The following is an 18,259-nucleotide window of genomic DNA, read 5'->3' on the forward strand; positions in this document are numbered from 1 at the left end:
CAATTCTGCAGACATTACAAACATTCCATGTCACGGGTATTTATGGAATATACATGCATGTCTGACAGATTATTATAACTGAATGGATCATTTTGCATGTGGAGGCTCACACGATGAAAGAATGTTTAGAAGTTGTGAAGAGTTTGACAGTTTCACTGAGAATCAATTCATCAGTTTTGATCAACAAGCCATGTGCATTTCGTTATTGTGCAAATTGTAGACAGTTGTACTTATTCTTTTGCACACATGTGCCAAAACACATGCAAATTGCTTGTTAATAAAAAATCCAAATTTGATGTTAACAAGAAACTAATTGTTCAGAGACCTGAACTTATTGTTTTGAGAAATAAAAGTCTCATTTGAGAATTGAGCCAAAGCGATTGAGAAAAACTGTTTTTGATCATAAAAAGTATTCTCTTCACTTCATAACATTAAGGTTGAGCCACTGTAGTCACATGGACTATTTTAACGACTATTTTACCTTTCTGGACCACAAAAGTTGCAATGGCGTTGCTGCCTATGTGTGGTTCAGAAACCCCCGGATTTCATCAAAAATATCTTAATTGGTGTTCCGAAGATGAGGTTTTATTGGTTTGGGATGACATGAGAGTGAGTACTTAATGACAGAAATTTCATTTGTGGGTAAACTAACCCTTTAACAAGCAATGCAGCATTTGCCGATACCTCAAAACATGCTGATACGATTATAATTTGATTAGATTCAGAGGCCTGTGATCGATATATCGATATTATGATATTATAGGCCTGTTTTACACAAGCAGTTACATTTTTATTAACTCAATGCAACCAAAATATAATATGAACAAATAATTGAACTAAAAATTGTAAATCCTGTATCCCATGTGCATAGCATGTATCACTAAAAACACACCATTGAAAAATAAATTATTAAAAAGATCAAGTACATTAGCACATTAGATCATCAATTGTTTAATGACAGCTTATCATTGGGTAGTGCAATGAGAAAAGCAATGACAACATTCAAGAAATTCTGACATTTCAAGACATTTCTAGGAAGATACATGGTTTCTTTGCTTTTGCCATGTGTTTATGTGCTTTACCGTTGTATGGATGTCTTAGGTACTTCGTGTGAGGTCTTCTGACATTTGCCTTTACTCCTTGGGCTGCGGGTTCAGGTCAGCTCAAAGAATTTCACAGCCAGCTTGTTGTCATTTGAGAAATACATGCCGAAGTGCTCCCAGGCAGTTTAACTTCATGGGATACTCATAAATTCAGAGTGGCCACAAAACAGTTGGAGAGCGTTTGAAGAGCCTCTGCCTCTTTGATGACAGCAGAAACAAGTCTGAAAGTTTGACAGGCTGATAGATAGATAGATAGATAGATAGATAGATAGATAGATAGATAGATAGATAGATAGATAGATAGATAGATAGATAGATAGATAGATAGATAGATAGATAGATAGATAGATAGATAGATAGATAGATGCCAGTGATTTTCTTGTTGTTGTTGTTTTCTGCAAACCTTTGTTGTGAACCTCGGCAATGAATTTGGGATAATTTCTCAAAATAACTAATGTAATAAACGTGAAACATGGATCCAATTTCAAAGGGCTTCTTAAAAGCTGAAAAATCCATTATTTCTTTCTGGCATACATCCCTCTTATTAACAATACATTTAATGAAGACTTTAGTCATTTAGTGGCTGGTTTCCTTTTGTGCTTCAGTTGTGTTGGCCTTTTTTCCCTCTGTTTCTGAATGCTGGGCTCTCTGGCAGAACAAGACCACACCTCATTCGGCAGGATGCCAATAATGTACATTAGCTATCACAAAAAATCAACTCAGTGCATATGAACAAGACCCAGTGTGAACCCGCTGAACTTCACTGTCCTTACTCTGGGCTGTTTTGGGTGTCTTTTCTTGTTTCTGAAAAGTTGGCTGACAAGTGAAACTACAGTGAATACAGCGACAGCTGCAGCAGCAGTACATTACGAAAAGACGTGCTGGTCTTTTCATCTTAACAAATAAATATCTAGATATTATTATATATATATAATATTTAGAATTGAAAAGAGTCTTAACAAGTCGTTGCCGAATTAAAAAGTAGTATTTAAACTGACATATCCAAACATACATTGAATCGGTATCCCGATTCATCAGCCAACAGTTTCTACTCAGATAATGTGTTTTTTTAATTGAAAAGGTTTGTTTTATATATTAATGCTGCACAGCTGTATTCACCAGATGGTGAGAAAATCACCATCCGCTCTTCCTACCGCTCTGGGATCAGCAAAAATCTCCCCTTGTTTGAAATTCATTAACACAAAGCGAAAGTGCTGTTGGCAAAGCTGCTCTGAGGAGTAATACAGGATATTTCAGAAAGACCTCCACTTCAACTAAAAGTGCAGTCCAAGAAATTCATTATTCAGTAGTGATTCCTCGAGTTAGGCTACCCTATGAGAATTTTACAGTAACTTTTTTTCTAAAGGAATTCACTGCAGTAGTTGCATTCAGTATGAACATGTAATTGAGGGCTCAACAATAAGTACTGTATGGACTGATGACCTGGGGTTGAAGAAACAGTGTTATGTTACATTATTTGAACTTATTCATGTGTTTGACTTGGTGACTTCAACTTGTCGCCAAGGTGACGTTATCAAGTTTACTGACAGATTTTTCTAAAAACTGTGATTTTTTCCAGAAAATGTGCACATTTTAAAATGTTTGCACTGCTGTTTTGTGGAAACCATGATGCATTTTTTTTTTTTTGGATTCTTTGATGAATAGAAAGTTCAAAAGAACAGCAATTATTTGAAACAGAAATGACTTTTGTAACATTATCAATTTACTTTTGATCAATTTAGTGCATCCTTGCTAAATAAAATATTTATTAAAAACAGAAATGCCCCTAAACATTTGAACGGTAGTGTATAATCATATTTATGATCAGTAAATAGTTTGCTACCTGAAATGAAAAGCATTACTACAGGCATGATTCTTGTCAGTCCCATTGTTGTTATCGTCCACTATCTGTTTTTCGCCCTTCTTCTTCCTTTCAGTGTGGGTGGCCTTTGCTGAGTCCACACAGTCCTGATCTTTCATCGCTGTGTGACAATTAACTAGAGATCGTTTCATATCGTCCAGGAAAACAAGGGCCATAAAATGTTTTGTCAGCTCCAGAGTGGCACAAAATTACATGGCCATTTCATCCTCCAGGTGCAAGCCTAGTTCGGCTCCAATAGAGGCAGGCAATCACTCATTGTGACCAGTGAAAGCAGCCCCAATCAAAGTGGTGTCTGGCTAAAAGAGGCAGGCTTCCTAATGAGAGCTCTTCAGTGTGGCGGGGGAATGTGCTGTAATATCTGATCTCAGCCAAAGAACAGCCGCTATAGATCACTGCTGCTATAGCATTGAGAGTGATTAAACAGCATGGCCTCTGACAACCTCCAGACTGCTTCACATGCCTGTGTTTTCATTTTCAAATTTATCAATATGATTGTCACAGAGCAACAAGACAAAGTGTTGCAAAAGTACACACAACTTAAAATGTATGCTGCATTCTCTAAGCATGTACATGACATGCAAATGTAACTTTATCTTGTGCACAACTTAAAGCTGTTGCATATATACATGAAGTTACTTAGTTTCTGTTGAAAATAGCAAGGAACTAAAGCAGAGTCATGACTTCAGAATAGCTAAATAAGTATCTATTCACAAGCAAGACATTCTGTGTTAGACATCTGTTTTTGTGCAGTGTCTTGTTGTTCTCATAATCTTAAAAGATTGCGTCTTACCTACTTGAAGGTCAATATTGCAAGAATTCCACATCTTGTACAGCTTTTCCCCCGAGCTGTCATGGATTCCAGCAGCGTGTTTCTCTTTCATTGATACAGCGTATAGTAAGCACCACTTGATGGATCTCTTGGGTTGAGTTGCGGTATGACCAAACAGCTGTGGTTTGGTAAATTATACGATTGAGGTTGTGTTGTTGTTTTATTTAGCCATGTGAACTCTGATTTTGATTTTAAATGACAAATTATTTCCACTCCTTTTGAAGTAATTAAGTTTTTAGATCATCATTCTCCTCCTAAACACTTCCAGCAGCGAGCAGCTGCACAGAGGGCCTAGCATTATGAGTTGCATCTCTTTGATTTCTTTTGAAGGTATACAGCGAATACTATAATATGATTTTTCCAGCATCTGGGCTGAAAGAGAGGAGTACCTTCAGAAAGACTGGTTTCACTGAGGAGGATGAGTGTGCTCCTCTATAGAGCTCAATTACAAGCACCAGAAAAGACGGACTTATATATCTCACTCTTCTGCATAGCCTGTTTCAAAGTCCAGCTGCATTGAAGTGCAGACCACGTTGTACAAAAAAAAAAAACAACATACCAGTTTTCATTGCATATTTGATAAATGCTAGATGACATTTCTTTTCTTAGTCTGTGCAAGACATTTTCATAATTCACACATCAGATTAGCATACTGAAAAAAACTGACTTTAAAGTCATACTTTAATTTTGACTTTAAATAACTTTAATACTGTATACATCTCCCATGATGTACATGTTTTTAATTTCTGAATTAAAATTAATATTATGAATTTTTTTGCGAGGCATAAAGTCAGAATGTTAGGGTGATACAACTGCTCTAAAATTAAGAAAAGTAATTTGGCATATTTCTTTAAATCATTTTTTAGAAAAAAAACATTTGAACTGCTTGACTTACTAATACTTGAAAAATGTTTGTCAACCAAATCAATGTCATGTGATACAACCAACAAACTACAGAAATATTCATAAAGAAAAGCAGGAAATTACATCATAATGTGTCAAGGTCTCTTAAAATATCAGACAGTTTGTAAGATGTTATGTATATAGTTTATATTTATGAATTACTAAATAAAACTTTTTTGAAGAAATGTTTAAGATCTGTGTGCTCTCATGCAATGCTATTAATTTTGGTTACACTTTATTTCGATGGTCCACTTTAGACATTCTACTTACTATAAAAAAACGTTGCAACTACATGTCAACTAACTCTAGAGTATTAGTTACTCTCATTAGAGCGATAGTAGTTATGTAGGGTTAGATGTTAGGGTTCAGGTTAGTATAATAAGTTACTCATAGTCAATAATGCTGGAGCATCAAAATAAAGTGTTAGCAGATATCTAATGAGAGTTAGTTGACATGTAGTTGCAAAGTTACTTACAGTTAGTAGAAAGTCTAAAGTGGAGCACTGAAATAAAGGGTTACCTTAATTTTTACTTGATTACACCACAGAACATTTTTAAGTCATTAAAATTAAACTTTTAATGAAAATAGTATGAACAAGTTTCAAAACCCTAATGAAACTTGAAAACATGAATACAGAGAGTACGTTTGGAAGAGCTCAAACACTAAAAATAAGATCAACTCACGAGACCTTGCATTTCTTGCATTTTTTCACTGCTTGTCACGTCTTGTGTGAATGGCCCTTTATATGTCATTAACCCATATTGTAATATGGGAATGAAAAAAAAAATTCTGGACAGATGAAAACCTGCGAGGTTAGAAACTAACTTATTATGATTTCAGGAAGTGAAACTAGTCATATATATACCTAGAGGTTTGAGCTGCTTTAGTGTCTGGTTACTGTCTTGTTTAACTGCCAGTGTGCTTCCTGAACATTGTCAGTGTTGCACACTCCCACCCTGTTGACTTAAGAGTGAAGGGCTCATAGCTACAGTGTTTTCCCACACTACTGTGGGGTATCCCACATGGGAATAGCGATGATGTCATGAGCTAGCACAAATTCCAGCACAGAGCCTTGAAAAATGTTGTTATCGTCCTTAAACACAACGACAGGAAGGTGCTGTGATAGATTGCAACATCTGAATTGTTACTCTTATGTGACTTTAAAATTTCATTTGAACAATTTCTTTATTTCCAGCATTTCATGTACTGTGTCTTTGATATAAAACGTTTCATGTATGCAAGTTTATTTTTTAAGAATGATCTCTTCTAAGTGTTTTTAGTTGGGGTGTAATGGTACTCAAACATGACGGTTCGGTGCGTACCTCGGTTTTGAAGTCACGGTCCGGTACGGGTTCGGTACAGTAGGGTGAGAAAACAGAACAATGTTTTCTCTCTTTTTTTTTTTTTTATTAAACAATGTTTTACTGAACCAACTGTGTCTCTGTCTTTAAATGTATTCAATTATAATTAACATTTTCTTGAGAAGAAAAAAAATCTATCTTTGCTAATGCTGTAAACTATTAGGGAGCCCTAACTTGCGCATTACAATAATAAAGGTTACAATTAACAACAGAGCCCAAATTATTAAATTCAGTTGCTATTTATTTTTAGACATAATCATCAACACTCTAATAATAATAAATAAAAAAATCAATAATAATAATAAAAAAAGTATGCATTGTAAGCATGTAAATTACACATAAGGCAGTTTTTGCATTAACTTCTTTTTCTCCAATTTGTTGTTGAAATATAATCATTTACACAGTGGCTGTCATAACTTGTTTTCATGACGGATTTATTTAGGCCTTACATTAACTAACAGGTTAAGTTAAATATGATTAATATATAGGCTAATATATTGCATATATTTAGCGAACTAACAAACTGTGGACACTGAATGGCTTTTCTGAGGTAAATGTAATACTACGTGACATATTGTTAACAAGCTGTTTTACGGACATCTTTCCCCGGTTGAAACACTAAGTTGTTCTGTATCTTTCAACATACCTTCATGTTCATTCATGTTCATTCTGTAGTAGTGAACAGGAAGGGATGATCGTGCATCAAAAAGAGTCAAAACGGCAATTATTGTTTGAATTTCGTGATAAAATGGACAGAATTTGAAAGATGGCACTTTGTTTCTTATCGAAAGTAACAAAACACAGAGCTTATTGCGATTATTGGTGGTTAATGCTGGTTAAAAAATAGGTTTGACTAAAAAGCATTATTGTGCACGCCCCCTTCTGGATTGGAGTGTGGATCGCCTGTATTCGTCGTCATACTGCATGAACTGAACCGTGACGTCCGTACCGTGACGGTTCGGGGCGAAAACATGTACCGTTACACCCCTAGTTTTTAGTAATGCACAAAAGCTCCAGTTGCTCAAATAAATGATTATGATTTCACAAACAAACAGCCTCACCGCAAATTCGTAATGTAGCCACAAGATATTGATGGCTAAATTGATACTTACTCGATTCAACGGGCAAAATATCCTTTCCTCGTTGTGGAAGCTGAGCCAACGGTCTACCTCAGGAGTCACTGTGGCTGTTAAGGATAGCAGCAGTACTCTTTTAGCTTTGCTCTGCCTCTCCACAACAAACATGTCTTAGAAATACACAGCCACAAGACCACATTGCGGGCCAAGATCTTCCAGCTTCTGCCTTTGGGGGTTGGCTCAGACTCTGCATGCAGTTCTAGCAAAGTGTCCTCTGGCACTCGGCAGTTCTCACACCACTGAGGCTCTCTGACCCATATTTGACTGTTTGGGAAGTCTGCAGCTGGAGGAGCTTGTGGGGTTTTAGAGCCTCTTGGTGAAGCTGATTGAGTTGAATGTACCTGAACCAGCTGTGAGGCTCCACACACTGCACAGTCCCTCCAAGTTTGTGTTCCTGCAGGCGGAAAGTTAAAGCGGTGTAAAGGATCTGAGAAGCATATGTGCAGACAGAGGTTTAAGGGTTGATCTGAGTGGCGATTAAAATGTTTTCGTTAACCCGAGCCCCATAAGCGGCTGGGTCGATAGTAGAAAAATTTAAGGACTGGTAATGCAGACAGATGGGCGTATTGTCCGAGAGAAAAGTGCCATACCACCCCCTCTGCCTCCTCAATTGATCCTGCGCTCCCTCCACCGCCATTCTCCGTGACTCTATTCTTGCCATTTCATTGTGAGGTGATGATAAATAGATTAAGAGAGGAAATGCATTTTATAGGATGGGGGGTCTTGGGTTATTTGGGTGGTCCGTATGCCGGATCCTACGCTGCTTTATGTTGAGCTTAGGCTAGGCCTGCATTATTCTGTATACATTTGACAATGGCATTTTAGTTGCAAAACATTCCTTGTCTACACTAGCATTTTCCAAAGTGAAACGTTGAAAAACGCTAAAATCATCTTACTCCACATGTGTAAAATGTAATAAAAGCTCATTGAGATGATTTCAAGAGACCAGACATAATAAAGTTCTCATTTAATTAGCAAAATATTATAGGACTTACTGGTGCGTCCCCGTCACACTCAATCGCCATTCCATGTATGGTCTAAAACGCAATTGCCCTCATGTTTTGCAGCAGGACAGTAAATGGAGAAAAGTAATATGAAGATTGTACAAAGTAACATTTATATTTAGCAACACTAAAAGTGATTAGCACATAGCAGGCACATAAACATAGATATCCAACATTACAGTATGCGTCACATGACTAAACCCGCATCATCGTTTTCAAATACCTCTGTTTTCACAGTACATGCTACAACGCAAAAACAGCATTTTATAATTTATCCCCTTGAGGGAGTGTCTTCAGAAAGCTCCTTTTTTGCAGGACAAAAATGCCATCTCAGTGTGGACAGAAGGCCAAAATGTAGAGAAAAAGATGTTTTCAGATATATCTGAATTAGTGTAGATCCCGGCACAGATGATGACTAGAGCTTTACCTTGCGCTGTTTCAGCTGAGTCTTGAGCTTCATGTACCTGAAGGGTTGTATTACAGTCATGACGAGTGCCAAGTACAGCACGCTTTGTACTCTACATAGAGTCACATTACAATAGCCATCCTTTCTTAGCATCTAATTGTTGGTGCTTGAAGATAAAAGGAGACAGTTTGTTTTGCAAGAAATCCCTTAAATTAAATGGACTGAGTGCTTATCGCCTTATATAATGGCAAACATTAGAACTGTCCCATAAACACTCATTCTAAAGCAATTTTCTATCTCTCAGCTGTAAATATTTAAACACTGTTAATATCTTAACAAACATAGGTAGAGGTAAGCAGATTGCTATTAAAGGTTTGTTAAAGTAATTTCTATATATTAATGTTTTTGTGATATATTTTTGATATGGAGATATTATAGAAAAAGTGTGCACATTCTATAATAAAGTGCAAATATATTATAAAGTGATTAAAAATGACAGTACTTGTCATGTTTTGTTGAAGTACTTATAAGCTGTGTCATTGATGAGCAGCAGTAACATTTGTACTGGACTTTTTTGAAAGTTCTATTAAACTGTCTGAAAACCTTTTATTCAACCACATTTTTAGGAATGCAAGCTTTAATTTGGGAGGTTTGTGCTTCGCTAAACCACCCCATAATTAACACCTTGCATGCAAGTTTAAAAAAACGTATTAATAGCCATTGTTTATGTGTTCCAGGGACTTGAAGCCTGATGAAACATACACCTACCACGTGCTGACAGTGTCTAGAAGAGCAGAAAGTGAACCATCTCCACCTCTCTCTCACCAGCTGGGCTCACCCTACTGTGGAGATGGACTCATCCAAAAGTCAGTTTACTCTCTTTACTCTCTTTTTCCTCAGATTTATGCAGTAACTTAAACAAATGTATTTGAAATGAAAATTCCCAGTGTATCCCAGTGTTTTTTTGCAACCAGCAGTAAAGTTTTTTTGTGTGATGTAACTCTTTTAATGACTTAAATGTGTTTGCCTTTCAGATATCTTGGAGAGCAATGTGATGACATGAACTTCGCTAACGGAGATGGCTGCTCAAACCAGTGCAAGAAAGAGCCGTTGTTCAACTGTGTTGGTACGTGACCGTCATCTGTAGGTAGAAATGTTAAAGGAAAAGTTCATAAACTTTGTCTTTATGTCATTCCAACCCATATATGTTTTTGTTTTTTTCTGGGGAAAACAAAGGGAAAATTTGTGAAAAATCTTTGCACAGCTCGTTTCTATACAGTGATGTTCATAAACGTTCAAGTTTCAGTCTGTATCTCACACAAAGCTATTGTATGGCTTCAGAACACTTACACATATGGGTTGAGAATTACTTTTACAATAAAGCAGAAGTATAATAAAGTATATAAGTGTAGCATCAGTTTGATTGATGTTTTGCTTCAGCAGCATTTAGCTGTATTGCTCATTACTTCTCAGCACTCTATTGATGTCAGTTCTACCCGGGTGCCCAGCCATCAATCTCATGGCTTCAGCCTGTCATCGGTGTCACACAGTGTCCTACACTGACAATGTGTGAAAGGACAAGAAAGTTCTGTTGTACTATCTCTTTATATCACAAAACTTGTTAGCTGGTTGTGATGTTAATAGAGTGCTTTGAGTTGTGAGCTAATCAGTCTGTCAAAACAATTGGCCGCATAATTGGACCCTCTTACAGGCATTTAAGTCCCCTCACAAAAGACTTTACTCTTTGCTGTAGAGCTCTAAGATCTGCCTAACGAGCACTAGCAGACCTTTGTGGCACTTCTTCCTGTTAGCAGTAATGCAACAATCCCCTTTTCTTCTAAACGTGTGGACGGAAAGCTGGAGTGGAGTAAAAAAAAGACAGAAAAGAAAGGAGACAGAAAAGGAAGAACAGATAAGAAGGGTTTTTGAAGTTCGCTGTTGAATGTAGCCAACATTCATCTAGCTGAAGTCTTGTCTGACCTCTAGGACACCTCTAGAAGTCTGAGGTTGCACTAGTGCCCGACAGTGCTTAATTGGCAGTTCCGCTTTTTTTGGAGTAGGTTCAATGAGTTCGCATCCTTTGCTGCCTTAAAGGGACAGTTCACACAAAAATTTTTATTTTGTCATTTACATCAAAAAATGGGAAAATAAATCAACATAAATGTCACAGAGACATCACTTCCATGGATGAATCTGGTTGTTGTTGTAATTTGTCAATTCTTCAGTTCACAAACATTGTCTAAATGATTTGTTTATAAATCAGACTGATCCGGTTCTCAAAGTCATCTCACTCCAGTAAACAGCGTCACATAAAACTATCACATGGATTTAGAAAACTTGAAATAAAGTGCATGAGTCACATGGATAATTTTTATGACACTTTGAAGCTTGAAATCTTCAGTTTCTGATATGTTTATTGTCTATGATATTGTCGAGTATGAAACTCACTCTTCAAAAATTAACAAAACCAAAAACATGCATGTTTTTGAACAAAATCACGTGCGTGAATGATTCAATGACCCCATATATTCTGGCTGCGTAAGTAATTATTTAGCAACCACTAAAAAGTATGTTCTATATAGAATAAATATGTGTAGTATGAAAGTAATTCAAACATACTAAATTCAACATGTTGTCACTGTCATGTGATCTACAAGTCACTTCACTGTCGTTCACAAAATCCTATCCTGTGGCCTCATGGAATAGTAAAGTGTCCATCGTATGCACACTTCAGAATCTTGGTGGTGGTGGTGGTAGTATTAGGTCAACCAGTGCATTTAAAAAAAAAAAAATCGCCTTTTGCTTTCCATTGGAAAAAAAAAAATAGCTATATATGTTTGGAACTACATGAGGGTAAGTCAGTGAAGATTTTTCGGTTTTGGCTAAACTATCACTTTAAATAATGGCCACTGATTTTCAGCACATTCTACTTGCTTTTTAGATCAGTTTTTGTACATTTTTGTGTGGAAAGTTGGAGCTCTCTATGTCACTTTCAGCAACATCTCAATTTTTGGTTTGTTGCTTTGTCCAAAATAGCAGAATGCTTGACAGAAATAAAATGACTTATCTCAGCTTAATGTTTTTGTGAAACTCGCATTTCTGTTGAACGAACCCCAAGACAAACCTCTGATCAAGCAGAAGGGCAAAGATCTATGGTTACGTCAACTTTGCGCTTCTAGATATTTTCCAGCGTGTTTTTAACATGTCATGCGAACCGTACGCAGTAACACAGTATTAATATAACACTTCCTGTGCCTTTTTAGTACAGGAAGTGATGTGACAAGGTGCAGCATGGATCCTACTGCCCTTTACACATAGTAGCTTCCTTTGAATGATGTACTGCGGCTGCTGTGCGCCTGAGGATGCCTATAACTTTACATAGTCTGTCCTTGTTAATGTTGTTTGGAGCCTGCTGGGGAAAGAGTGTTTGATTTGATAAGTGAACATCTTGCAAACATGTTTCCTGACTGCTGTTAGCATTGATTGACACCTTGTAGCTGTTGATTACCAGGATGGCTGGACTGAACAGGTGACAGAACGATGCAGTCGAAAGCATAAAAGCATTCCCTTAGTGTCAGCTATACTCGTTCAAATTTTGCTGACACCTCAGGGCCTGGGTAAAAGCAGGAATGGGACATAATATGGCTCAAAACAAAGAACAAACAACACAAAACAATATTTTGAAAGGGTAGACCTCTTATTAAAAAGAAGCTTAAAGTCCTTCACCTATAGTGGGATTTTAATTGAGGTGATCATTTTGCTGGAAATGTGTCTGGGCTGCTGATACATGAAGTACAGTCATAAAAGATAATCAATCTGTCATCATAAATGATGATTTATGACTGTCCTTGTTTGAAAGCCAGTAAAAAATAGAGCGTGTATTAACACTGTGAAGTAATGCCAAGTAAAACAATGAGTGCTCTAAACAATCTTTATGACAAACTAAAGAGAATGTCCTGTACTTAACTCAATTAAAAGTCAGCTGTTTTATAATCCTAAAAATTATAAAAACGGGTTTCACTTTATTTTGATGGTCCCTTTAACACATTCTGTTGACTGTACAGGTGCATCAAAATAAATTAGAATGTCGTGGAAAAGTTCATTTATTTCAGTAATTCAACTCAAATTGTGGAACTTGTGTATTAAATAAATTCAATGCACACAGACTGAAGTACTTTAAGCCTTTGGTTCTTTTAATTGTGATGATGTTGGCTCACATTTAACAAAAACCCACCAATAAATTCTCAATCTCAATAAATTAGAATACTTCATAAGATCAATATAAAAAAAAGGATATTTTAAACAGAAATGTCAGGCTTCTGAAATGTATGTTCATTTCTATGCACTCAATACTTGGTTGGGCCTTCTTTTGCATTAATTACTTCATCAGTGTGGCATGGCACGGAGGCAATCAGCCTGTGGCACTGCTCAGTTGTAATGGAAGCCCAGGTTGCTTTGATAGCAGTCTTCAGGTCATCTGTGTCTCTCATCTTTCTCTTGACAATACCCCATAGATTCTCTATGGGGTTCAGGTCAGGCGAGTTTGCTGGCCAATCAAGCACAATAACACCATGGTCACTGAACCAGCTTTTGGTACCTTTGGCAGTGTGGGCAGGTGCCAAATCCTGCTGGAAAATGAAATCAGCATCTCAATAAAGCTTGTCAGCAGAAGGAAGCATGAAGTGCTCTAAAATTTCCTGGTAGATGGCTGTGTTGACTGGACTTCAGAAAATACAGTGGACCAACACTAGCAGATGACATGGCAGCCCAAATCATCACTGACTGTGGAAACTTCACACTGAACTTCAAGCAACATGGTTTCTGTGCCTCTCCACTCTTCCTCCAGACTCTGGGACCTTGAATTCCAAATGAAATGCAAAATTTACTTTCATCTGAAAAGAGGATTTTGGACCACTGAGCAACAGTCCAGTTCTTTTTCTCCTTAGCCCAGGTAAGACCCTTCTGATGTTGTCTTTGGTTCAGAAGTGGCTTGGTACGTGGAATGTGACAGTTGTAGCCCATTTCCTTAAGACATCTGTGTGCGGTGGCTCTTGATGCACTGACTCCAGCTTCAGTCCACTCCTTTTGAAGCTCTCCTAAGTTCTTAAATCGGCTTCGCCTGACAATCTTCTCAAGCCTGCGGTCATTCCTTTCACTTGTACACCTTTTCCTACCACACTTTTTCCTTCCAGTCAACTTTCCATGAATATGTTTTAGCACAGTACTCTGCAAACAGCCAGCTCTTTCAGCAATGATGCTCTGTGGCTTACCCTCATTGTAGAGGGTCTTGATGATCGTCTTCTGGACAACTGTCAAGTCAGCAGACTTCCCCATGACTGCTGTTGGGATTACTGACCTAAACCCAGTATTTATACCCTGAGAATGGTAATTTAATAGAACTTGAAATTAAATATTCTAATAATTTGAGATACTGATTGTGACGAGCAGGGCGGGTGAGAGCCGTGAGGGAACGGCGTGAGGCCGGTGACGCGAGTGATAATGAGCATCACCTGCGAGGCGCGCCGGCCTCGAGTCTCTCACGGAGGAGCTCCGGAGGCATAAAAGGAGGAGCGATGACAGTGAAGGACGAGAGAGGACCAGGCCTGGACTTTATTTTATGTTTTATTTTATTTAAAGTTATGTTACCAGCAATACCAGTTATTACCCACACAAGTATTTTTTTTTTTAACAAAAACGTTTTTAAATATTTATTTTCATATTATTTCAGGACACTTTTCACAAGCGAAATACAATCATCCCTTAATCCAAGGCAGATAACAATGAATAAATACCTAGTGACCATACCAAATTTCAGTGTTTCCAAAAAGACAAAAAAACAACAACAACAAAAAAACAATCAAATTAGTATAAATTAAGGATTTTTTTTTAATTATTACTTAAAGCTGCAGATGATTGTTTTGAGGCACATGAGTAGAGTGTTTTAGGTGGTTTGAAATTTTTGTTTTACAAGTCGTCCACTACCTGAAAATGTCTGAGAACCACTGGGTTAAAGCTGAGGATGGAATTAACTGCTACCAGCTCTAACAGTCTGCTGATCATTTGAAATGGGATTTTTATGCAGTGGTTCAGTATTACTCTCATACTGGTTCATCTCTGCCTCTCTCCTCTGAAGATGAGCCCAGCTTGTGTTACTTCTACGACGGTGATGGTGTGTGTGAGGACTTTGAGCGGGAGGCAAGTGTAAGGGACTGTGGTCTCTATACCCCGAGCGGCTTCCTGGATCAATGGGCCACTGCAGTGGAGGTGTCCAATGAGGAGAAGATGCACTGTCCAGCAGAGGTGGCTGTTGGATATCCCGCAGTGACGAAGGTAAGACCACACACTCACTGCGTATGCTTCAAGAGACATTGGCCTGGTTTCACAGACAGGGTTTAGATTAAACCAGGATTTAGGCCTTAATTCATTTAGGACATTTAAGTAGCTTTTATAAACATGCCATAGAAAGAAAGAAAAAACATTACTGTTGTGCATCTTCAGACAAAATAATGGCACTGACAAATTTTAAGATAATATGTCAGTGCAAGTTGCTTGTCTGGGACTAGGCTTAAGCCTTGTCTGTGAAACCGGGGGATGAACTTTTACAAGCATACCTTCACATGTGCACATACTGTACACTCCCTGTAGGATGTGTTGAAGACCCCATAAAATGCTAATGACATCATGTCAATGTGTGTGTGTGTGTGTGTGTGTGTGTATATATATATATATATATATATATATATATATATATATATATATATATATAGTATGTAAGTATATTTTGTATATGGGTCATTGATGAATAAGATTTTTAAAAGTGTATAAAAACATAATGGAGATATAATAAATTTTTATGAAGTGTTAACAATGAGATTATGTGGTTTTTATAATCAATTATCACTGTTTTTCTCTTTCTTTCTTTCTTTCTTTTTTTTTTTTTTTTTTTTTTTTTTACAAATTTGTCACAGTTTAACCAAAATTTCGGTTTTACTGAATGACATTTTTGGTTATACCATATGACAATATTATCAAACAATGCTAATAGGCTGATATCTAATCTTGCTAGCTAGCTAATAAAAGGACAGTCAAACATTTTACATTTAGTACAGGTTTTTTAAATATTACAACATTTGTTTCAGGACATGTATGAACAAGTGAAAACATGATTTTTTCAAATAGTTCAGAGAGAGTTAGTAACTTTGCTTCACAACCATGTGGTCCTTTGCAGGTGTCTGAATGATGTCACATCCTGTCACGTGATATTGAACGCATAACTTGATCCAAAATGGTCCCTTTATATTGGTTACTCCGAATGAAATTTTTCCAGACATTCTTTCTCATAACAAAGCAATGACTTCTACACATAATTTTAATACCATTTTGCACTATGTTGATATATGATGTTATAAAATCATGCCAAAATAAAAAAATATATACATTTATTACATTTTAAGATATTTTAATCACTAATGAAATGGCTGTATTGGCCTTTGGAAGGTTAAACCGAATGACCTTTTGACACTTTGAAATCTTTAAAATACCTTTATATGTAGCAAAATATAAATAAAACCTTTTGGATTTAATAAAAGTGATCTAGTTGTACTACCTTACATACATTGAATGTCATATCTTTGTTTTTTATTATTATTAAGGCCTAGTTAATATATTAATGATTAAACCTATTTCAGTTAGTTGCAGAGGTAACATTTCTATTATTTTTTAAATCTAATATTATTTCGTTTTTTATTTTATTCCAGTTGTATTTCATTTAACTAAAAATGTTTTTAACGGATTACTTTTAGTTAACAAAAATAGCCCTGCATCATGCTCCTGACACAAATGCTCTCTAGAATGTGAATGTCCCTCCCACTAATATCACCTGTAATCAATTAGCAAGAAGCAAATCATTTATCATTATCTAAAGGCTAATGGCTATTTTTTTTAAAAGTCCCATTCAAACTTCCTGTTTTAATAGTGAAACACATAGACACAATGCCAAGCCATTTTATGGGGTCTTTCGAGGAGAAATGGTGGCTTATTGAAATGAGCAGTTATTATATATGACCACAAGTGGCTCTTTTAACTTAAAACAGAAAAAACTCAGATCTAAAATATTGTTTATAATGACGATGAAGTCAGATTGAAATGTGCAGTTTTTGACAATAAATGGCTGAGAAGCACATTCTGTTAAGGAGAGATTTGAGACATTGCTCTAACCCTTCACACATGGAAGTAGTAAAGAATTGGCTCTTTCTGAGGGACGTCTAAAAAAACTGTGTTGTTTTACTCCCTGGATATTTCAACATGATACATTTGTAATTTTACAGTTTTATTGGCCACTTCTCCTCCTCCTCTCCCCTCTCTCGTGATGTTTGTGGAGCGCGAGTCTCCTGCGCCCAAAATCGTGCAAGCTCCTGAATTAATCATGTCACAAAACTATTCCTATCACGCTGTGCGCAACCTAAGGATTTATGGCACTGAGAAATGCCCATTTTTCACAGTTGAGCTTGAACCTCATTGTTGCTTGAAAATGTGTATTGTGGCTCATAATGGGAAACGGTGGCACATATGTTACAATTACTTTAAATAGTTAGTCTTGCCAATAAACCTTTGTGTGGAATTTGTACTTTCGCTTCTCGCGAGTTTTTTTTTTTATATAAATGTAAATCTGTTCAAGATGGAAACAGACTTGCAGCTTAAGTGAATCTGTTGGTGATCAATGTTAGTGGCGTATCAGAACGACTAATTGATTCTTCACTGATTGTGTGGCACAGCAGCCAACGAACTTTCAGTACAGACTGCGTACAGTAGTGTACTTGAATCAGTGGAGGGGAGGTGGTGGAGCAGGGAATGGTGTCACTGAGGTTACTGTGGCGTGCTGAGAGAGAGAGATAAAGAGAGAAAAAGAGAGAGGAATCTCAGGAGACTATGGAAGAGCAAAGCGAGGAGTGCAGAAACGAACATCCTCTCATTCTCTTTTTTGCACCCTATTCTCCCTTTCTACGTCTCTTTTAAGCATTACATCAGAATTCTCTAGTTTTGCAGCTAATTTTGTAACAGTTTCATTCAAATTTTATAAGGCATTTAGAGATGAAAAAGATGTTATGAATCCCCCTGCTCCAGTCAGCTCTCTCCCCGCAGAGCTGTCTTAGAGTAGTGAATGAAGTGAATTGCCGGTCTCTCAATCTAATTCATGTAATATTACATCACCTCTAGATCTGTGAACTCTAAGATGATTCCACTTCGAAAGACATATTTATTTCTGTCTAGAAAGATTATGTCTATGTGAAATGTAAGAACAACTGGTGAAATGTTTTCAGTTGTTTAAAAAATTAAATGATGACACCAACAAAGAATGACCTGCATTAATACTATGTTTTAGCTTCACTTGTATTATGTATCTTAACTTGTTTTCAGTCAAAAAAAATGTTAATTTACAAAATTCTTCAAATATGTCTGCAGTATATGTAATCAAAATATTAAGAAATGTATGCTTTAAAACAAGAAAAAATTAAGCAAATTAGATTAATTAATTACAGAAAATCTAAATCTCATTTCTTATCTGTAATACGTTTTCTTTTGTACTGATTGAGTCATACATGTATCTGTAGAAGTTGAAATGAACTGTTTATTTT

At 36.6% G+C, this 18,259-nt stretch overlaps 1 protein-coding gene across 5 annotated transcripts in view; it reads left to right on the plus strand.

Annotated features, from left to right (window-relative positions):
• pappab (pregnancy-associated plasma protein A, pappalysin 1b) overlaps positions 1-18,259 on the plus strand; it is a 137,892-nt gene that overhangs the window by 70,871 nt on the left and 48,762 nt on the right. For all 5 annotated transcript variants that reach the window (XM_048189431.1, XM_048189432.1, XM_048189430.1 and 2 more), the window contains 3 exons: positions 9,362-9,490; positions 9,659-9,750; positions 14,758-14,954. In XM_048189431.1, coding sequence (XP_048045388.1) covers positions 9,362-9,490; positions 9,659-9,750; positions 14,758-14,954 — 418 coding nt within the window. The remainder of the gene's footprint in view (positions 1-9,361; positions 9,491-9,658; positions 9,751-14,757; positions 14,955-18,259) is intronic.

This window comes from Megalobrama amblycephala, linkage group LG4 (assembly GCF_018812025.1).
Source record: "Megalobrama amblycephala isolate DHTTF-2021 linkage group LG4, ASM1881202v1, whole genome shotgun sequence".
Lineage (NCBI taxonomy): Eukaryota > Metazoa > Chordata > Actinopteri > Cypriniformes > Xenocyprididae > Megalobrama > Megalobrama amblycephala.